At 40.9% G+C, this 17473-nt stretch overlaps 1 protein-coding gene across 7 annotated transcripts in view; it reads right to left on the bottom strand.

Moving 5' to 3' along the window:
* The window catches only part of NPNT (nephronectin), a 79787-nt gene that overhangs the window by 44658 nt on the left and 17656 nt on the right, over positions 1 to 17473 (bottom strand). For all 7 annotated transcript variants that reach the window (XM_087866380.1, XM_045799224.2, XM_087866379.1 and 4 more), the window contains one exon: positions 1151 to 1243. In XM_087866380.1, coding sequence (XP_087722506.1) covers positions 1151 to 1243 — 93 coding nt within the window. The remainder of the gene's footprint in view (positions 1 to 1150; positions 1244 to 17473) is intronic.

Genomic DNA, 17473 nt, shown 5'->3' with positions numbered 1-17473 from the left:
CACGAGTTTACAGGAGACATATCGAGGAGTATCAGATACTGAAGAATAGGAGTGTTTCAACAATATCATCTCCGTATCTGATGAGGTCAAGTAAGTTATCTATGGGACAGTCAGGCCCCATGTAACTGTTCCAGTCAACACTGAAAAGGGTAGAAAGGATTGCTTCAATTTAAGAAATAAGTGAAAAATGGACTCTTTTATCCTTGTATCCTTCTGGTGAAATCTAACCCCAGCTTTTATTTCTGGGTTTTTTTTACTCCTAATAATAGAACATTTGGGGTTGAAATTAATTAAAAAGACAAGCTTTGTCAGATTTGTTAACACAAGTCAGAAGATCACATTTGCAATAATATTTTCTTATCTAAAATTAAATTGACAGAGAAAATATGAATTATATGGACAATAGTTCTAAGCTGATATACCAGGTCTTTTACCAACTAATTCTGTGAACTTCAACCAGACACTTAATATCCCTGATACCTCTTTTAATGAAAAATAACAGGGAGCTATTATTTATCACTTAATTATCATGAATAACACTCTACCTCCTGACATTGTAATAATGAAAATAGATAATACACAGAAAATACTTGGGGCACTGTGCTCAATAAAAGTCTGCTTTTACAAGCAACTTAAAAATGAGTTTGTCAAAATCTTTATTTCTCAGAGGAACTTTGCAAACTGGTAACAGTTGAAGGGAATTTAATCTCAAAAATCAAAGGGCTCAGAGTTTAAAGGGACCAGAAAATTTCAAGTCAGACTTCATACCTGACTTTGAGTACTGGGTTCCATCTCCCTGGGGTCCCAGGAGGCCCACAATTTGCCAGGGCTTCCCAACTAGCTCGCAGAAGAACAAGGACTAGCAGAACGTAAGGCTTGTACGTGACTGATGCTGTGATTCTCTTCTTTAAAATACATTTTAATTAGTATCAGTAAATAGGAATAAGAGGATGAAATCCTTTGACTTGTCCTCTGATACAATATATTTTAAGTTTTACCATTATATTTTTATCTTTCAGAAAATGGCAGTTCACGCATTTTAGAAACAATAGCCATGGAAAACTGGTTTGGCCTGAGAACCTAAAACGTTTACATGAGGCAGAAACAGAGGGGGTTTCTGACTGTTCATTTGTGTCAGACGGTTTCCTACCTTGATTGCAGGTCTTTCCAGCATATCCGGGATGACATCTGCACTTGTCGGGTCCAATACATTCACCATGTTTGCACTGTGGCTGGCATACAGCTGTGAAAAGAGGATATCCGCATTATTTCTAGGTCAGCAGAACATCAACCATAGAGCATCTATGTCACGTACTAGTTTGATAATAAAAGAGAAAACTAAGACCTTACAACAGAGTAGCAGAAATACGAAAATCAGTGTGTCTTGTAGTGCTAAGCACTGTTCAAATACTCTCAAATACGTGTGTGTGTGTGTGTGTATCACTTGGGTCTGGAAAATTGGCTAAACCTGAGTGCAATGTTAAAATAGTAAAAAAAAATAATAATAATAAGTAAAACGGAACAACCACAACCAATGTCTGTCAATAGTTACAACTTTACAATAACCTGTAGCTGTAATTTCAAACTCGTTCCCCCAAATGTGCTTCAAAAAGTAGTTCTCAGTCCAAAGATATGGGTATATATGAACCCAGATAAATTTCCCACTAAATAATACTTATTTTACTAGAAATGCTATTTCTAATATGAAATGGTTCTAAAGGAAATAAACCCCAAACTCTGTATTTTTTGGAACTTCCACTTAAGAATACTTCTGTCATCCTGATCTTTTTTAACCCTAACTGTGGTGCAACTGCCCTAACCCCTGCCATGGCCTATCACAGCAAATAGGAAGTTCTATTTTACATTTATTGCCTTCTTTCCTCAGGATTCCAAAAATGCTATAAAACATCACTCAAAGCTTTTCAGTCTTTCTTTCCTGCCAAACACTGGTCAGAATTTATTCTGTTTACTCTATACCAGTGGTTCTCAGCTGAGGCTATCTTTGTCCCCTGTGGAACATTTGATATAAATAGAGACATTTTTGGTTGTCATACTGGGGCGAGGGTGCTACTGGCATCTAGCAGGTAATACAGGGAGGCTGTAAACATCCCACAATGCTCAGCCCCCTCCAGCACAAATGATCCAGCCCAAAGTGTGATGGCGCCAGACCGAGAAACCTTGCTGTACCCTGGATAGGTGAGTGGTGCTATGCCAGATGTGAAAATAGAAGAAAATTCATTGTATAGCATTGTCACTAGTCTCAAAGAGCTTACGATGTAGATAAAGAGACAAAACAATCATTTTTCATTTAACACCACATTTGTTTATGAGTAAAATGGGTGGCACCTACAAAATCTGTGACGAAATCATCACACAAGCATATTCACAGATTCGTACAGTCTCAGAAGAGACCTGAGTTGGTTCTTCGGGCATGGGTAGATAGAGGAGGGGAAGGCTCTCCAAGGTAAGGTGAGTTAGACAGCAAAACAGACTATCATTCCCTCAGGGGGCACTGAGGCAGAATCAAGCTAAAGAGATCGCTTAATGTCAGTGGAGAAATGAGATGCAAACAATCACAGGTGAGTGGTATCAAAGGATGATGCTCCCTAAATTTCAGACTGAGGGACACATACTTTATACGAAATGGGAAGTTCCTGAAGCTTATCATCATCCTCAGGAGAATGGCCTGATAAAATAAAAATTCTGGGGATGTTAACCTGGTGGTGATATGGGGGATGGACTAGAAAAAGTCTAGTTGACATGAGAAAGGCATGATCTGTCTGTGACCGGAAAAGATGGGCTTCAGTAAGCACTGAGGGAAGAGCAGACACATCTTGAAGACCAAAGGGAACGAGTCGACAATGACCCTGAGTTCTAAAGTCCCTGACACTGTTACTTCCCATATCAGCCAAGGCTGTTTTCATTCTGGGATATGCTCCTCGTTTCCTCTCTCACAATTCTCAAACTTTGTTTCCTTCGAAACTTGAATACTCCTGTAAAACTGAGGTGCAAGTTATTTCTGGTGTTTTCTATATTTCCTCACTCATCTCTCGCTGACCTTTCCCTCACCTGAAACTCCACGGGGTGTATTTGCCAATCTTACTTCAAGCTTTCCCTAATTGTTTGTCACTCCACCTGGACCTGGATGACTACTAATCCTTAAACGGTGCTGCTCAGGAAATATTAAAAAGCTTCAGAAAGAAGGGATGAGCACAGTAGAAGGGGTAAATGATAAGAGAAAATTCTTCAAATCTGATTTTAGACATGGCATGAAATTCAAAAGGAAGCAGTTTTGTTCAGATCTGTGAGAAGAAGTGAACTATCCAGAAGGGACTTCCAAAATTATTCTTCAGTCGACTGTATACCAGTAGATGGATTAGATGCAGTTTTTAAAATAAGTCCCAGAAATAAACCAGTCTTTATGTAATTTCCAGTCCCCATAACCAAGAAATGCAAGTTAAATTTTTTTAAATCTTAAATAGAAGATTTGCCATAAGTTTTAATGTTTATATATGAACGCGACCTGAATGAATCAATTATCACTGAGGCACCCAGAGTGTCATAATTTTTTTTAAAAAATCTCAAAATCATTAAGTATGAATTGAGGTAATAATCCTTCCAAAGAGCTGGAATTTGAAAATATCTCTGAAAACATGAAAAAATAGTTGAGGAAGTACCACTTAAAATCATGAAAAAGTTTATTTAGAAGAGGACACTTTATGAAACAAACTCTAGGCAACTAAGCTGTTTTACCTTTTGACCCCCTGACCAGCTTGATGACCACCTGTTTACTGTCCTTTCAGGTGCTGGAGAGGAACAAGTTTTTATTGTCCCCTCCCTTTCTTGTTGTTTGTTTCCAGTGCCCTAATCTTGGGCACATCAAATGCACACATTCCAAGAGGCCAAGACTGTTAATGTTTCTTACATGTTTAGGGTGTCAGCAATTCTCAAACCAACTGCTGTTTGCCCTTCTACCCAACAGACTACTCACTGAAGTAACCAAGGACCTATATATTAGCCAACAGCAACTAATGGGATAGGATCCTCAAAATGCTGATATCACCAATTATTTCCTCTCACAAAAAGAAAGCACTAAGAAAAGTGTCGCATAATAGAACTTCCTCCTATTATCTTGCTGGCTTTGGGCCTGTGCGTTGAACGTTTGTTCTATGCATGTATTATACCAGGCGAGTGTAGGGGAGGAGGGATGAGAGTCACTGAGGATGTGAAAAATTAGCTGTGAAACTAGAATATACTGGCCCAAACTTACTAAGAACTCAGAGAAATGAGCTGAAAGAAGATGGGGGGAGGGGCAGGATAGTCATAATACAGTATAGTCGTAACAACGATGACTACAGGCCCCCCTAGAAAATTGTGATCTGAGCAAAGCCCTGGAGGTTAAGAGGCTGAGACAGTTGGGATGGTAGATGAAAGCCTTTCGGAATACGCACACAGTGTTGGGGAAGGGCAGGGAAGGGGTTTCAGTGAGTGCCAAGGGTTGTAGGGGAGCCACACTGTAAAGAGCTTACGAGAGCAGAGGAGAGCAAGAGAAAGGTTAGGGCAGATCATAAAAGGTACTGGTGGCAGAAATCACTGAGTGCTTACCAGTATCTATTTTCCCCTTCTTTTTAAAACTAGAATGGCTTTTCTGTTTGCTCGTTTTGGGAGTGCGGAAAGACTTAGCAATGGAAAACTACATTCCCTATCTTCCCTGGTCGATCTGGGTAGCCAAGGGACTAAACTATGGCTGATGGTAGGTAAACAGAAGTTACAGGGTGGGGCTTTTGGAATGCTACTCTAAAAGGGGGCTGACCAGTCACTGAACTACAGTCACCACTTTATGACCATGAGGTGATCCTGAGAAGGGAGAAGACTACAGAGCAAGAAGGCATAATATTAACCCTAAATTACCATCCTAGTAATTTAGGGGACTGTTCCTTGTGTCACCGTTACCTGCAGCTAAATACAATTCCTAATGGATGACCCCTGAACACAAAGTTGTGGAATCTGACCTCATCTGTGTTTATTATCAAACCTGCAAATGTTTTCTTTGGTACACATTTAGGATAGAAATGTTATGAGTAGATCCTAGGAAAGCAATACAACTTGTAAATTTATGTTCTATCTATAATAACATATAATCATAGAAGTAGCTAAAGAACTGCATTCCCAAATCTCAAGAATTAGATTAAAATATACATACTCATCTTGAGACGAGAGAAACACTATTCCAACTTCTGTTAAACTGGTCCCCCTCTTGGTCCCCGTCGCCATTGTAACATGAGCTTTCGGGAGCCAGCATACACCAGCCCTTCCACCCTGCTGTGGCTCACAGGTCAGGGGCATAACAAATCCAATCCAAAGAGTGTGTACTTTTAGCGGTCCACTTTAGAGTGGTCTTCTAAAAATGTCAAAGACAGATGATACACTTGTTTTGGAGGAAATCACGTGTCTCTTGGTGATAAAGGTTTATCAGAAAAAGCAGCGTTGCTCCTCTGACCTTCACATGACTGGAGACAAGAACTTTGGGTCATCTTTGGTGGCCCACTCTCCTCTTGTATCACACATGGTTTAGCGGCTCAGTAAATAAAAGTCAGGTGAGGATCAGATAGCCAATGAGTGATAGATTTTCCCCCCAAAACTGGATGCCAGAATTAAGCCCAAATGGGCAAATCACACTCAGAATTTACTAACACTCCTACAGCATCATCTCCAAAGCGCCCTTAAAATAACCTGTCATTTTTTGAACTAGAAAAAGAAACATGTCTCAACTGGCAAAGCAGACACAGTTCTTTCATGTTCCATGCCCGCATCTCTTCTGTGGGATTGCAATCTACAGTTTACTCTCGGAAATTCATCCTGATATAACTGGGGTTCTGGGAGCTGAATGGCTTTCTGACACTGCCATGTAATGAGTTTTCAAATAAGTTAGGGGACAATTAAACTCCCACATCAGTTCTGTATAATGTTTCTTATGTAAAGGAATCACACTGGGAGTCAAGTGCCAACACTTGACAAAATCAGTCCTATATGTCAGATGCCCAAGCGGAAGGTGGTCTGGACAGCGACAAGGGAAAAACCAACTCAACCTCAGGTGCTGTTAGTAACTTCAGAAGGCTTTTCTCATGTAAATAAGAGTGCCTTTAGAGTCCTAAGCATCATTTGTAGTTTTTGCCGCCTACTTCATGTTGCTGGTCAGATATGGCACCGTTACAAGCAGAGCGAGGATCCTTGTCCCCCAGGATGGGTAATTTAGAAAAAACCTGACACAGAAGTATGCAAGGATAGGCAGGAAAATGAACAGACACAAAACTGGGAGATTTCAGAGCGCCGTCATTACATCTAACAAGCTTCGGAGAACCCAGCTGTGGGAGAACCCATCGTGAGGGGAATAGGAACGTATGATGAGGAATATCTTTTTCACAGAGCAACTGGCCTTGGAAAAGACGCAATTGCTGAAAGCAGGAGGCAAGAGCCCAGCGCTGTTCTCGTGGGGCCTGAAGGAAGGGCTGCAGAATTTCACAGGGCTCCACTGGAGAGGGCCTTGAGCTACCCCATGGCAGAGGGACAACCAAAGCCAGAGGAAAGAACCCTACAGGTTTTAAGATTCGCAGAGGAAAACAATTCGCAGAGGAAAACAGTTCCGCAGAGCAACAATCCCACTATTCTGTATTCTGGTGTCCACGGTCCTATTTTCAAATCTAAATTCCTGCTGTAGTAAAAGCGGAAATAAAAGTGCCTCTGATTGTTATCACTATTATTTTTTTTTAAAGATTTTATTTATTCATTTGACAGAGATAGAGACAGCCAGCGAGAGAGGGAACACAAGCAGGGGGAGTGGGAGAGGAAGAAGCAGGCTCATAGAGGAGGAGCCTGATGTGGGGCTCGATCCCATAACGCCGGGATCACGCCCTGAGCCGAAGGCAGACGCTTAACCGCTGTGCCACCCAGGCGCCCCTGTTATCACTATTAAATACTATGTATGGCGTGCTCTCGGTGATACAGACCTCCTTTTATACGACCGGTTACACTGATTCTCGCAATATCCATAAAAGGCAGGAAAGAGACAGACATTATACTCCATTTACCAGCAGAGAAGTGAAAGCACAGAGAGTTAAGTGACTTGCTCAATTTCAGAAAAAAATTCTTATCCCTGTTTCATGGTCAATCCACTAGTTCTTCTTGAGTTAGGAACAAGGACAGAAGGCCCAGCATTTTGAGTGGCTTTGGAGGGGACAGGAGAAGAAAAACCCTAAGCAGGGAAGGATGAGTTGGGGAGAGAAGGCCCAAGTGATAAAAGGCATAAAGGTATTTAAGTTACATGTTCAGGAAATGGAAGCTGCAGTTGGGAACACAATTGATAATTTGAGAAAATGAAGGCAGATTTATCAGAATATGTGGACCTCCAGGTATCTCCACCTGACTGCTTGTCCTGTGACAGATCCCAGAGAGGGAGTCACCGAAGCCTGTAACCGCTATCTCCTCCGAAGAGCTGCCACAGCTCTCAGGCTTCTTGCCCTAGCATTTTGTCCAACATTATTTTTTACTAAGACTATAATCATGAACTATAGTCAAATATTAACTCAACCAATCAATCAATTAATCACTGAGAGCATGAAGTTAAAATAAGTTAAAACAACCAAGGGTTTCTGGTCTGTATCAGGTCATCTTCCAAGAGTTGTCTGACAATAACTTTATTTTTGTCTTTGGGAACATCTAATTCAGGGACATTTACCAATTACTTATTTCAGCGCTCACAATTTAACTTTTTTTAAAAAGATTTTATTCATTTATTTTTTTAAAGATTTTATTCATTTATTTGACAGAGAGATAGAAAGAGAGCACAAGTAGGCAGAACAGCAGCAGAGGGAGAGGGAGAAGCAGGCTCCCCACAGAGCAGGGAGCCCGCGACGGGGGGCTTGAATCCAGGACCGAGTCGAAGGCAGACGCTTAACCAACTGAGCCACCCAGGTGCCCCTTACCATTTAACTTTTAATGCCTGAAGTCAACCAATGAAAATGAGCGTCTCCATCTGCACCTTGTATCTCAAACCAACTTCTGCTCAACATAATTAAGCACTATCCCTTTCCACTTAGAAAATCTTCCATCGTTTTGCTATCATTTTGAGTTTACTTGCACTTTTAGTGTTTCTGCTTCGAATGTGACATGAGGGTGGATTTAGATTAATGCCGAATGAAACTTCATGAACACATAGAAATTGTTACTATTTGGAAATGGGAGGTAGGTTTGGTTTTGTTGTTTTAAGTAGGTTAAGAGCAAAAATAAGCATACCTAGCCCCCAGATCTTTGTTTCTAAATACCATTCCACAAAAAAGGAATCAGGGCTGAGTCAGGGAGGCTGGACTCTTTTGCTGTGACAAAAAGCAGGGATGTATTCAAAGAATGATGGAACATGTGAAAAGGACATAGGAGCTTGCTTGGAGATGTTCCCACTGGACAAATTTGGGACAATTTGAGCACCAAGAAAAATAAGGACAGTAACTGATAACAACTAAATAACAAAAGAATCCATATATCCAAAGTGACTCTAAAAAAGACAGAGTTGCTCTTTACAGAAGAATGCCACAACATGTACAAGTAATGACAGAATTTGAAAAAGGCAACTTTACAACCACCACTGAAATAATTAGAGCAAAAATTATCCACAGATGTTAAAACTTTCACTGATTAGAAGTTTGTTGGTGAGGGTTTCAGAGGGGAGAGGGGTGGGGGATTGGGATAGGCTGGTGATGGGTAGTGAGGGGACATACTGCATGGTGCACTGGGTGTTATATGCAAACAATGAATCATGGAACATTACATCAAAAACTAGGGATGTACTGTATGGTGACTAACAAAAAATTTAAAAAAAAAATTTTTTTTAAAAAGAAGTTTGTTGGGAAAAAGGATATTCAAACAGTTTCAATGTATCATCTGACAGCTTACTCATTATAAAAAGAAGGTGACTTTCAGTGGAAAAATCTGATGGACAGACCCTTAATCAAGTGATCAAATTTAGCATCACCAAAAACAGAACTACGTCATGTGCAAACGGAGTATCATAAGATATGATCACCTGTGTAATATTCTTGCAAAAGGTTTAGCCTGAATTGACTGCAGAACATTCTACCAAGCAATTGATGTAGACTCTTTTAAAAATGTCATTGTCAGAAAAGAAAGATAGAAAGAAAGAGAGAGAGTGAGAGAGAGAGAGAGAGAGAGAGAGAGAGAAAGAAAGAAAGAAAGAAAGAGGAAAAGGTAAGTGGCAGAATTGTTCCAAATCATGGGAGAACAGGAAGGAATGCCAACTAGATGTAGTAAGTGATCCTTGACCGGCACTGGATACAAAAGAAAAAAAATCCATAAAAATCCTTATTGGGATAATTGGGGAAATCTAAATATAGACTGTTTATTACATGAGATTATTGTATCTACATTAAATTTCTTATGTATGAGAATTATATTGTGGTTTGTAGGTAAATGTCCTTGCTCTCACGGGATGCATGCTGAAATATTTAGACATCAAGTGCCACTATGTCTCTAAGTCAGAGAAGAAAATATACAATATGTTGACAGTTTTACAGGAAGAATATATGGGTGTTTTTTGTTCCTATAGTTTCAACTTTTCTGTAGATTTGAAAATTTTCAAATACAAAAATGGGAAAAGTTTATAAACACCAGTAGAATAATATGCACACCTTGAGAAATATTATTACGGAACTTGTGAGCCACTGTTCACTTATCAGTGCACTCTTGAGAAGGGTTTCAGAGAACAGGTGCTAGAGTTAGCCCCCGGGGGTCCCACCTCGACTACTTTGGAAACGTATGACCTATGCAGATTTCCCAGCTTCTCTCTGCTCTAAAATGCATATCAGAGGTGAAACCAGAGAAAGTAGCCAGAATTCCCACTTTCTTAATGAAAGAAATAGTAACCCTACAGGGTACATATAGAACTTATCCATAGGGTTGTTGGGAGAGTCAACTGAGAAAAATCCAAATAAAGTGCTTAGGACAGTACCCATCTCATAGTAAGAGCTCAATAAACTGCTAGCTATAATGAGCGTTATAAGGACGGCAAAGAGGAAAAGTGCCAGTGTCTTAGACACTGTTTTAAGAACTGAGGGAATACAAATCAATGAGATGCCAAGTCCTCATCCTCAAGAGGGTAAGTCTAGTAAGGAGAGACAGGAGGAAGCAAAGATGTCTTCATAACAGATGCATGTAAAGGATACAGAAGAGGAAATGATCAATTACATAGTTTAAGAGAGTCAGAAAAGGTTTCGGTTCTGCACAGCCAAGGAAACAGTCAGAAAAACTAAGAGGCAGCCCACGGAATGGGAGAAGATATTTGCAAATGACACTACAGATAAAGGACTGGTATCCAAGATCTACAAAGAACTTCTCAAACTCAATACACGAGAAACAAATAAACAAATCAAAAAATGGGCAGAAGATATGAACAGACACTTTTCCAATGAAGACATACAAATGGCTAACAGACACATGAAAAAATGTTCAAAATCATTAGCCATCAAGGAAATTCAAATCAAAACCACACGGAGATACCACCTTACGCCAGTTAGGATGACAAAAATAGACAAGGCAAGAAACAACAATTGCTGGAGAGGATGTGGAGAAAGGGGATCCCTCCTACATTGTTGGTGGGAATGCAAGTTGGTACAGCCACTTTGGAAAGTGTGGAGGTTCCTTTAAAAAGTTAAAAATTGAGCTACCCTATGATCCAGCCATTGCACTACTGGGTATTTACCCCAAAGATACAGACGTAGTGAAGAGAAGGGCCATATGCACCCCAATGTTCATAGTAGCAATGTCCACAATAGCTAAATCGTGGAAGGAACCGAGATGCCCTTCAACAGATGACTGGATTAAGAAATTGTGGTCCATATATACAATGGAATATTACTCAGCTATCAGAAAGAACGAGTTCTCAACATTTGCTGCAACATGGACGGCACTGGAGGAGATAATGCTAAGTGAAATAAGTCAAGCAGAGAAAGACAACTATCATATGATTTCTCTCATCTATGGAACATAAGAACTAGAATGATCAGTAGGGGAAGAAAGGGATAAAGAAAGGGGGGGTAATCAGAAGGGGGAATGAAACATGAGAGACTATGGACTATGAGAAACAAACTGAGGGCTACAGAGGGGAGGGGGGTGGGGGAATGGGATAGACTGGTGATGGGTAGTAAGGAGGGCACGTATTGTATGGTGCACTGGGTGTTATACGCAACTAATGAATCATCAAACTTTACATCAAAAACCGGGGATGTACTGTATGGTGACTAACATAATATAATAAAAAATCACTATAAAAAAAAAAAAAAGAAAAGGTTTCGGAAAGAAGCAAAAAGAAATCTACAAGACATCTGACTTTGTAATGTAAGAATTCATTAGAATATAATGAAGCACATTAAAGTATTTGTTTTTGTTAAAAATTGTTATTTGTTTTAGCTGAGGAGATGATGCTGTAATTTTGAGGTTTACTAAGCAATCATCACAAAAGGCCAGGAAAATTTAATGTAACTATTCTCATTTCTTTCAGCAATCAAAATCCTTGTGTTTCAAAGAGTCACTGATATATAATGAGTTGAGCCATATATTTACTACTAAAAGAAATGGAATCACTTGTGTGACTATGCACAGATTTACAGGATGTGAGGCATTTGTCAGTTTGGCCACCTGCTTTTTGTTTTTGTTTTTTGGTTTTTTTTAGGAAAACATTCATTAATTTTTCTAAATTTATCTGACGACGAACCTTAAGCAGAAATTTAGTAACAACCTAAAGGACCATCAATAAAGGATTGGCTAAATAAGTGTTGGCACCGTGGCCTCCCTGCCTCCAGTACTGTGGACTTCAATCAGGCCTGATCTGCAATTAGAGGGACCTCACTAACCCATGATTGACCGAGCCATTCTCCCCCTTACGCTCACTCAGTCACTGACTTCCCAGCAAGTTTACTTAGCTCATTGTCGCAACTCAAACGCCAACACCACAGTTGATTCGACTCCTGCCTATCCCACCAGCCTCCTCTGCAATCACTCCACAAACACACCAACTAACTGCAGTTCCCAGAAAACAACATACTCTGATACCTCCATACTTTTCCATGGAATGTCCTTCTTTCCACTGTCCGCTGGACTAATACCCATCCAGGCTTCAGTGCTACTCAGATTAAACACTGCCATCTCCGAGATTTGCTTTAGACCCTCATTCCGAGTTTGGAGTTCTCGGGGCTTTCATAAGCCTCTCAGTACTTTCATAAGCACACCTCTATTATACATTATTTACGTATGTTTATATTCATTTATATACACACATCATGCTATATGATCATTATTACATAGTTATTTTCCTTATCTAGTTCCATTAGAGTTTGAGCTCTTTATTACTTTTTTAGGATTTATTTATTTTGGCAGGGGGGAAGCAGAGGGAGAGAGAGAATCTCAAGCAGGTTCCCCACTGAGCACAGAGCCCAGTGCAGGGCTCCATCTCAGGACACCCAGATCATGACCTGAGCTGAAATCAAGAGTCAGATGCTCAGCTGACTGCGCCATCCAAGCACCCCAACTTTGAGCTCTTTAAATACAGAGTACTGGGCGCCTGGGTAGCGCAGTCATTAAGCATCTGCCTTCGGCTCAGGGCGTGATCCCGGTGTTCTGGGATCGAGCCGCACATCAGGCTCTTCCGCTATGAGCCTGCTTCTTCCTCTCCCACTCCCCCTGCTTGTGTTCCCTCTCTCGCTGGCTGTCTCTATCTCTGTCAAATAAATAAATAAAATCTTTAAAAAAATAAAATTAAAATAAATACATACACACACACACACACACACACACACACACACACACACACAGTACCTGCTCTGAAATAGCACACAGTCTCCCGGCAAACACAGACATGACAGGCGTACAAAGTGTTAAGAGAATATAGAAAAAGGAATTTTTCTGCAAAGAGGTAAGGGTAGGAAAAAAATGTCAGGAAGGGCTTACAGGAGGAAATGTGAACTGAATCTTAACCGATGAGGAGGAATTCACCATGTGGATGGCTGAAGTGCCTTTCATTCAAGAACCAGCTGCATAGGCAAATCCAGAGACACATGAAGCAGCAGAGGGTCTAGAAATACAAGGGCAGTCCACTGTGACAGGGTCCAGAGAGCAGAAAATAGTCCTTCACAGTGAAGGCGGTGTCAGCCTGGAGGGCCTTGTCCTCAAAGAATCAGGAATCTATCCATCACTGTGAACAATCAACGGACTGTAAGCGGCAGATGCCACAGATTATAGTTTATGTGTTTTTCAAGCATGTAAACTGATTTCTTTTCAGAACCTTAATCAAGAGTTAAGATCTATGATCTATAACATAGGTCATAAGATAGGCAAATTAAATCTATTCATTTTCCCAGTAAATTAACCTTGCTGGAAACCACAATCTGGTTATTAAGATTACATCCTGTTTATCTTTTTCGTCCCATGTATGCAGAAGTGCCTGGTCTTTACACCTTTCAAAGTGTGCTGAGCTGAGCTGAACCAGACAGGACACAGTGGAAGCTTCTACCCTGGGTAGGAAGACGCATACGACAGAGTCACCAGCCTCATGGGACTGAAGTCTGGCAGAACCAAAGACACAGACCCACAAATAGCCACAGTGTAGGGCAGGGTGAGACAGGCTCCATGCACATGTTACAACGAAATGTAGAGCAAGGAAAGGAGACGTCCCCCTGCTAAAGTAAAGAAGGCAGAGAAGAGAAGGTGGCGTCTAAGCCAGGACTTGAGGCAGGGCTGGTGGTCAGTGCATTCTGTTAAGAAAGAATACAAACTTCCAAAGTTAGCGTGGTCATTTATTCCCAGCAATGATTCACTTCTAATTGAATATTTGCTTAGAATTAGGAGTACAGTGATGTAAGACAGAAAAAGCCAACCAAGAGGGGAAAACAGGGCATATGGTTTGTCCAGGGTGATTTTCTCCCAGCCCAAATGGTAAACTGGAAAGGATTTTTTTTCAACAACTTAAAACGAGTAGATGACGTTTCAGCCAACACGTGACGTGGTATTTCGCCTCCCCCGCACTGTTCATATACTGTTTGAGGTTGATCCGGTAGCGATGATTATCAGTGCTGACTGAGGGGAGGGAGCTGTGTGTAGGGCAGTGGTGGAGAGATCATCAAATCACAGCCTCGGCCCTGCTCAGATGTCACCCCCGAGCTCCAGGCCCGGAATCCAACCACATACCACACCCTCCACTGCAAAGTCTCCCAAGCCCTCCGAACTACCACATCTAGCGTGGGAGTCATCATCTGCACTCTCCTCCACGTTCTCTGGGTCACTGAGTAACGCATCGGAAACTTGGGCTTCATCCTTGACCCCATCTTCCTCATTCCCCACAACCATCATCATCACCACCAGCCACCATTTTACTGAACGTGAATTAACATCGAGCCAGTTACTGAGCCAAGAGCGCTGTAAGCATTTTCTCATTTGATGCTCATAAAAACCGTATGAGGTAGGGCTTTTCGCTCTATTTTCCCAAGAAAGAAGCTATTGCTCAGAAAGGTGAAGTAAGTTTCTCAAAAACTCAGTTCCGAGTGGCAGCAGCTGCCACACCAGTGGTGACTGTCTGCAAAGCCCGAGGGCCTCGCCACTGACCTGATGCTGTGTGCCTCTCCCTCCCTCCCTTTTTGAAAATATCTTCAATCTCTATCCTTTTCTCCTTTCTTACTTTTACTACTTAAAACCTGATTTCTCAGGTTTACTGTAATAGCCTCGAGTCCTGACCCTCAAAAAGCTATTCTCTAAATTGCCAATCAGGAAAACACTCAGAAATTAGCCCCCACAACCTCCAATGCCTACAGGTCCCAGGCATTTGCCCTGAAGGAGTGAGCGCCATGGCAAAATGGAGTATGTGCTTTTTCCAAATGGGACAGCCCCTAAGCAACTCCGGCCCACCCACTCCTTGCAGTAATGCAGGACTACTGATCTTTCAACAAAGCCTGATATCCATGTTTCCTGTGAAATACTGGCAACTATTTCAAGAAATGGTAAAATACTCTGTGAACAAGACTAAACGCACCTGTACACTAGATCTGACCTATTAGTACAGCTTACAACCTCTGAAATATAAATTTGATTATGTAATTTCCTTGCTTAACATCATTACAACATTCCTCTGCAACTTTGGGACAAATGCTAATCTATTTAAGATGACACCAAAGGCCTTCCATGAGTCAGCCCATTGCTACTTCTCCCACTGCATCTCTTATCTGATGCCCTTTAAACACATACCCCATGCCAGAGTAAAGTGCTTACTTTTCCTAGAATGTGCTTCTAAAGTTTCAGTGTATTTTTCTGTCTGGCCAGGGTGCCTTCACTGGACTCACTTATCCCTCAGGATTTAGTTGGGCCACTCCTGGGCTGGGATCCTGCCCCCTGAGATAGGCTTGTGCAGTATCCTAGATCAAAACACACCTCTCCCCCAGTATTGTGCTAACATATGGGCCTTCAACACTGACGGGGAACAACATGGATGCCTAGAGCTTCATCTTATTGGGCTGATATCTGCAAGTGGTTATCTGGAGTGCAGGGATATCAAGAAGGCAACAGCACTCAACATATATAACTGTTCAATGAATGACTCAAATGAACACCACCAAGTCCATAAAAACTTCTTTGATCCTCTCCAGCAAGAAGTGTCTGTTCCTTGGAACAAACTCAACTCATTGTCCCTAACTCTTTCCTACTTTAGAATCCCAGAAGGAATAAGAGACAATCATTTTACCAAATTAGCACCTCACAAACAAGAGTTTTACTAATATTGTATCTCTCCCAGCACCTAGCTTAGCTCCTTGCTTCTAGTAAGCTCTCAAATGTTTGTCAAATAAATCACAGTAACTAAATGTTCTAGTTCCTTCCGGTTCCTTTTCCTTTGGTTAGCTAACCAAAACCATACTCTACTCTGGGTAGAGTGGATATTATTAGAGAAGTGGAAAAGGAATGGTTCAGAAACACAGACAGCTATTCAATGAAAGTTTTATTTTAGAAATGAATAATGTGAGAAATCTCCTACTTCCAATTGATCACTTTCAAAACATGGGCATATAGGGACACCTGAGTGGTGCAGTCAGGTAGGGGTCCACCTCTTGACTGCGGCTCAAATCATTATCTCAGGGTCATGGGATCAAGCCCTGAGTTGGGCTCCATGCTCAGCACAGAGTCGGCTTGAGATTCTCTCTCTCCCTCTCCCTCTGCACTCCACCCCCCCACACACTCTCTCTCTAAAATAAATAAATCTTTTTTTTAAAAAAAAAAGGTGGGAATACAAACAAATGTATTTAAAAATGTGCTATACCATGAGGATTAGGATGGACGCTAGTCAACACTAGGGTGTTCAAAGTATTCTATATATTGTTATATACTGTTCTCTCTATATATTCTATATATTGACCACACACTAATAATAGCAAACATTTATCAAGAACTGTTCTGCATGAGGCATTCATGGCCAGCTGGTAAGTCACAGGAATAGGTCCTGAACCTAGATCTGTTGGTGACAAAGCCCACATTCTACAATTGACCCCTGAACAACACGGGGATTAGGGGGCCAACCCTCATGCAGTCAAAAATCTATGTATAACTTCCAATTCCGCCAAAACTTAACTACTTAGAGCCTATTGTTGACTGAGAGCCTTACCAGTAACATAAATAGCTTTATGCTATATGTATTATATACTATACATTATATATACACTATATGTACATATAGTATGTATTATATACTGTATACTGTATTCTTACCATAAAGCAAGCCAGAGAAAATGTTATTAAGAAAATCGTAAGGTAGAGAAAATACATTTATAGTACTATATTGTGTTTATTTTTAAAAATGCATGCGTAAGAGTACTCACGCAGTTCAAACCTCTGTTGCTGAAGGGTCCCTCGTACTTTTCTTTGGCATTGCCTCCTCATCCTCAGCCATAGCTCTGCTAGTTAATCCAGTAACTCTTACCAGTTATAAGATACACACACTGCGATTCTTTAAGTCTCCCTGAACAAAGAAATTCCTTAACTTTTATTTCTAGCACTATCAATTTTTTTCCCAAATGTTAATACTAAAATCCTCTCTTAAAAACATTTTCTATGACGTGTGATAGTATCTTTCACCTATCAGTTTAAAGTACATTGTCTTCTTGGCCCCAATTCCATTAAACAGAATTTCACCAAAATTTTCCACTAAAGTGCCATAAGGGTGATTCGTTAAATGACATTATTCACTTCCAAAATATTTTTTTATAAAGATTTTATTTATTTATTCGACAGAGATAGAGACAGCCAGCCAGAGAGGGAACACAAGCAGGGGGAGTGGGAGAGGAAGAAGCAGGCTCATAGCGGAAGAGCCTGATGTGGGGCTTGATCCCATAACGTCGGGATCACACCCTGAGCCGAAGGCAGACGCTTAACCGCT

Source organism: Ursus americanus, chromosome 13, assembly GCF_024610735.1.
Source record: "Ursus americanus isolate L20-20 chromosome 13, mUrsAme1.1.p, whole genome shotgun sequence".
NCBI lineage: Eukaryota > Metazoa > Chordata > Mammalia > Carnivora > Ursidae > Ursus > Ursus americanus.
The sequence above is the reverse complement of the archived record's forward strand: the minus strand, read 5'-3'. Positions and strand labels throughout refer to the sequence as shown.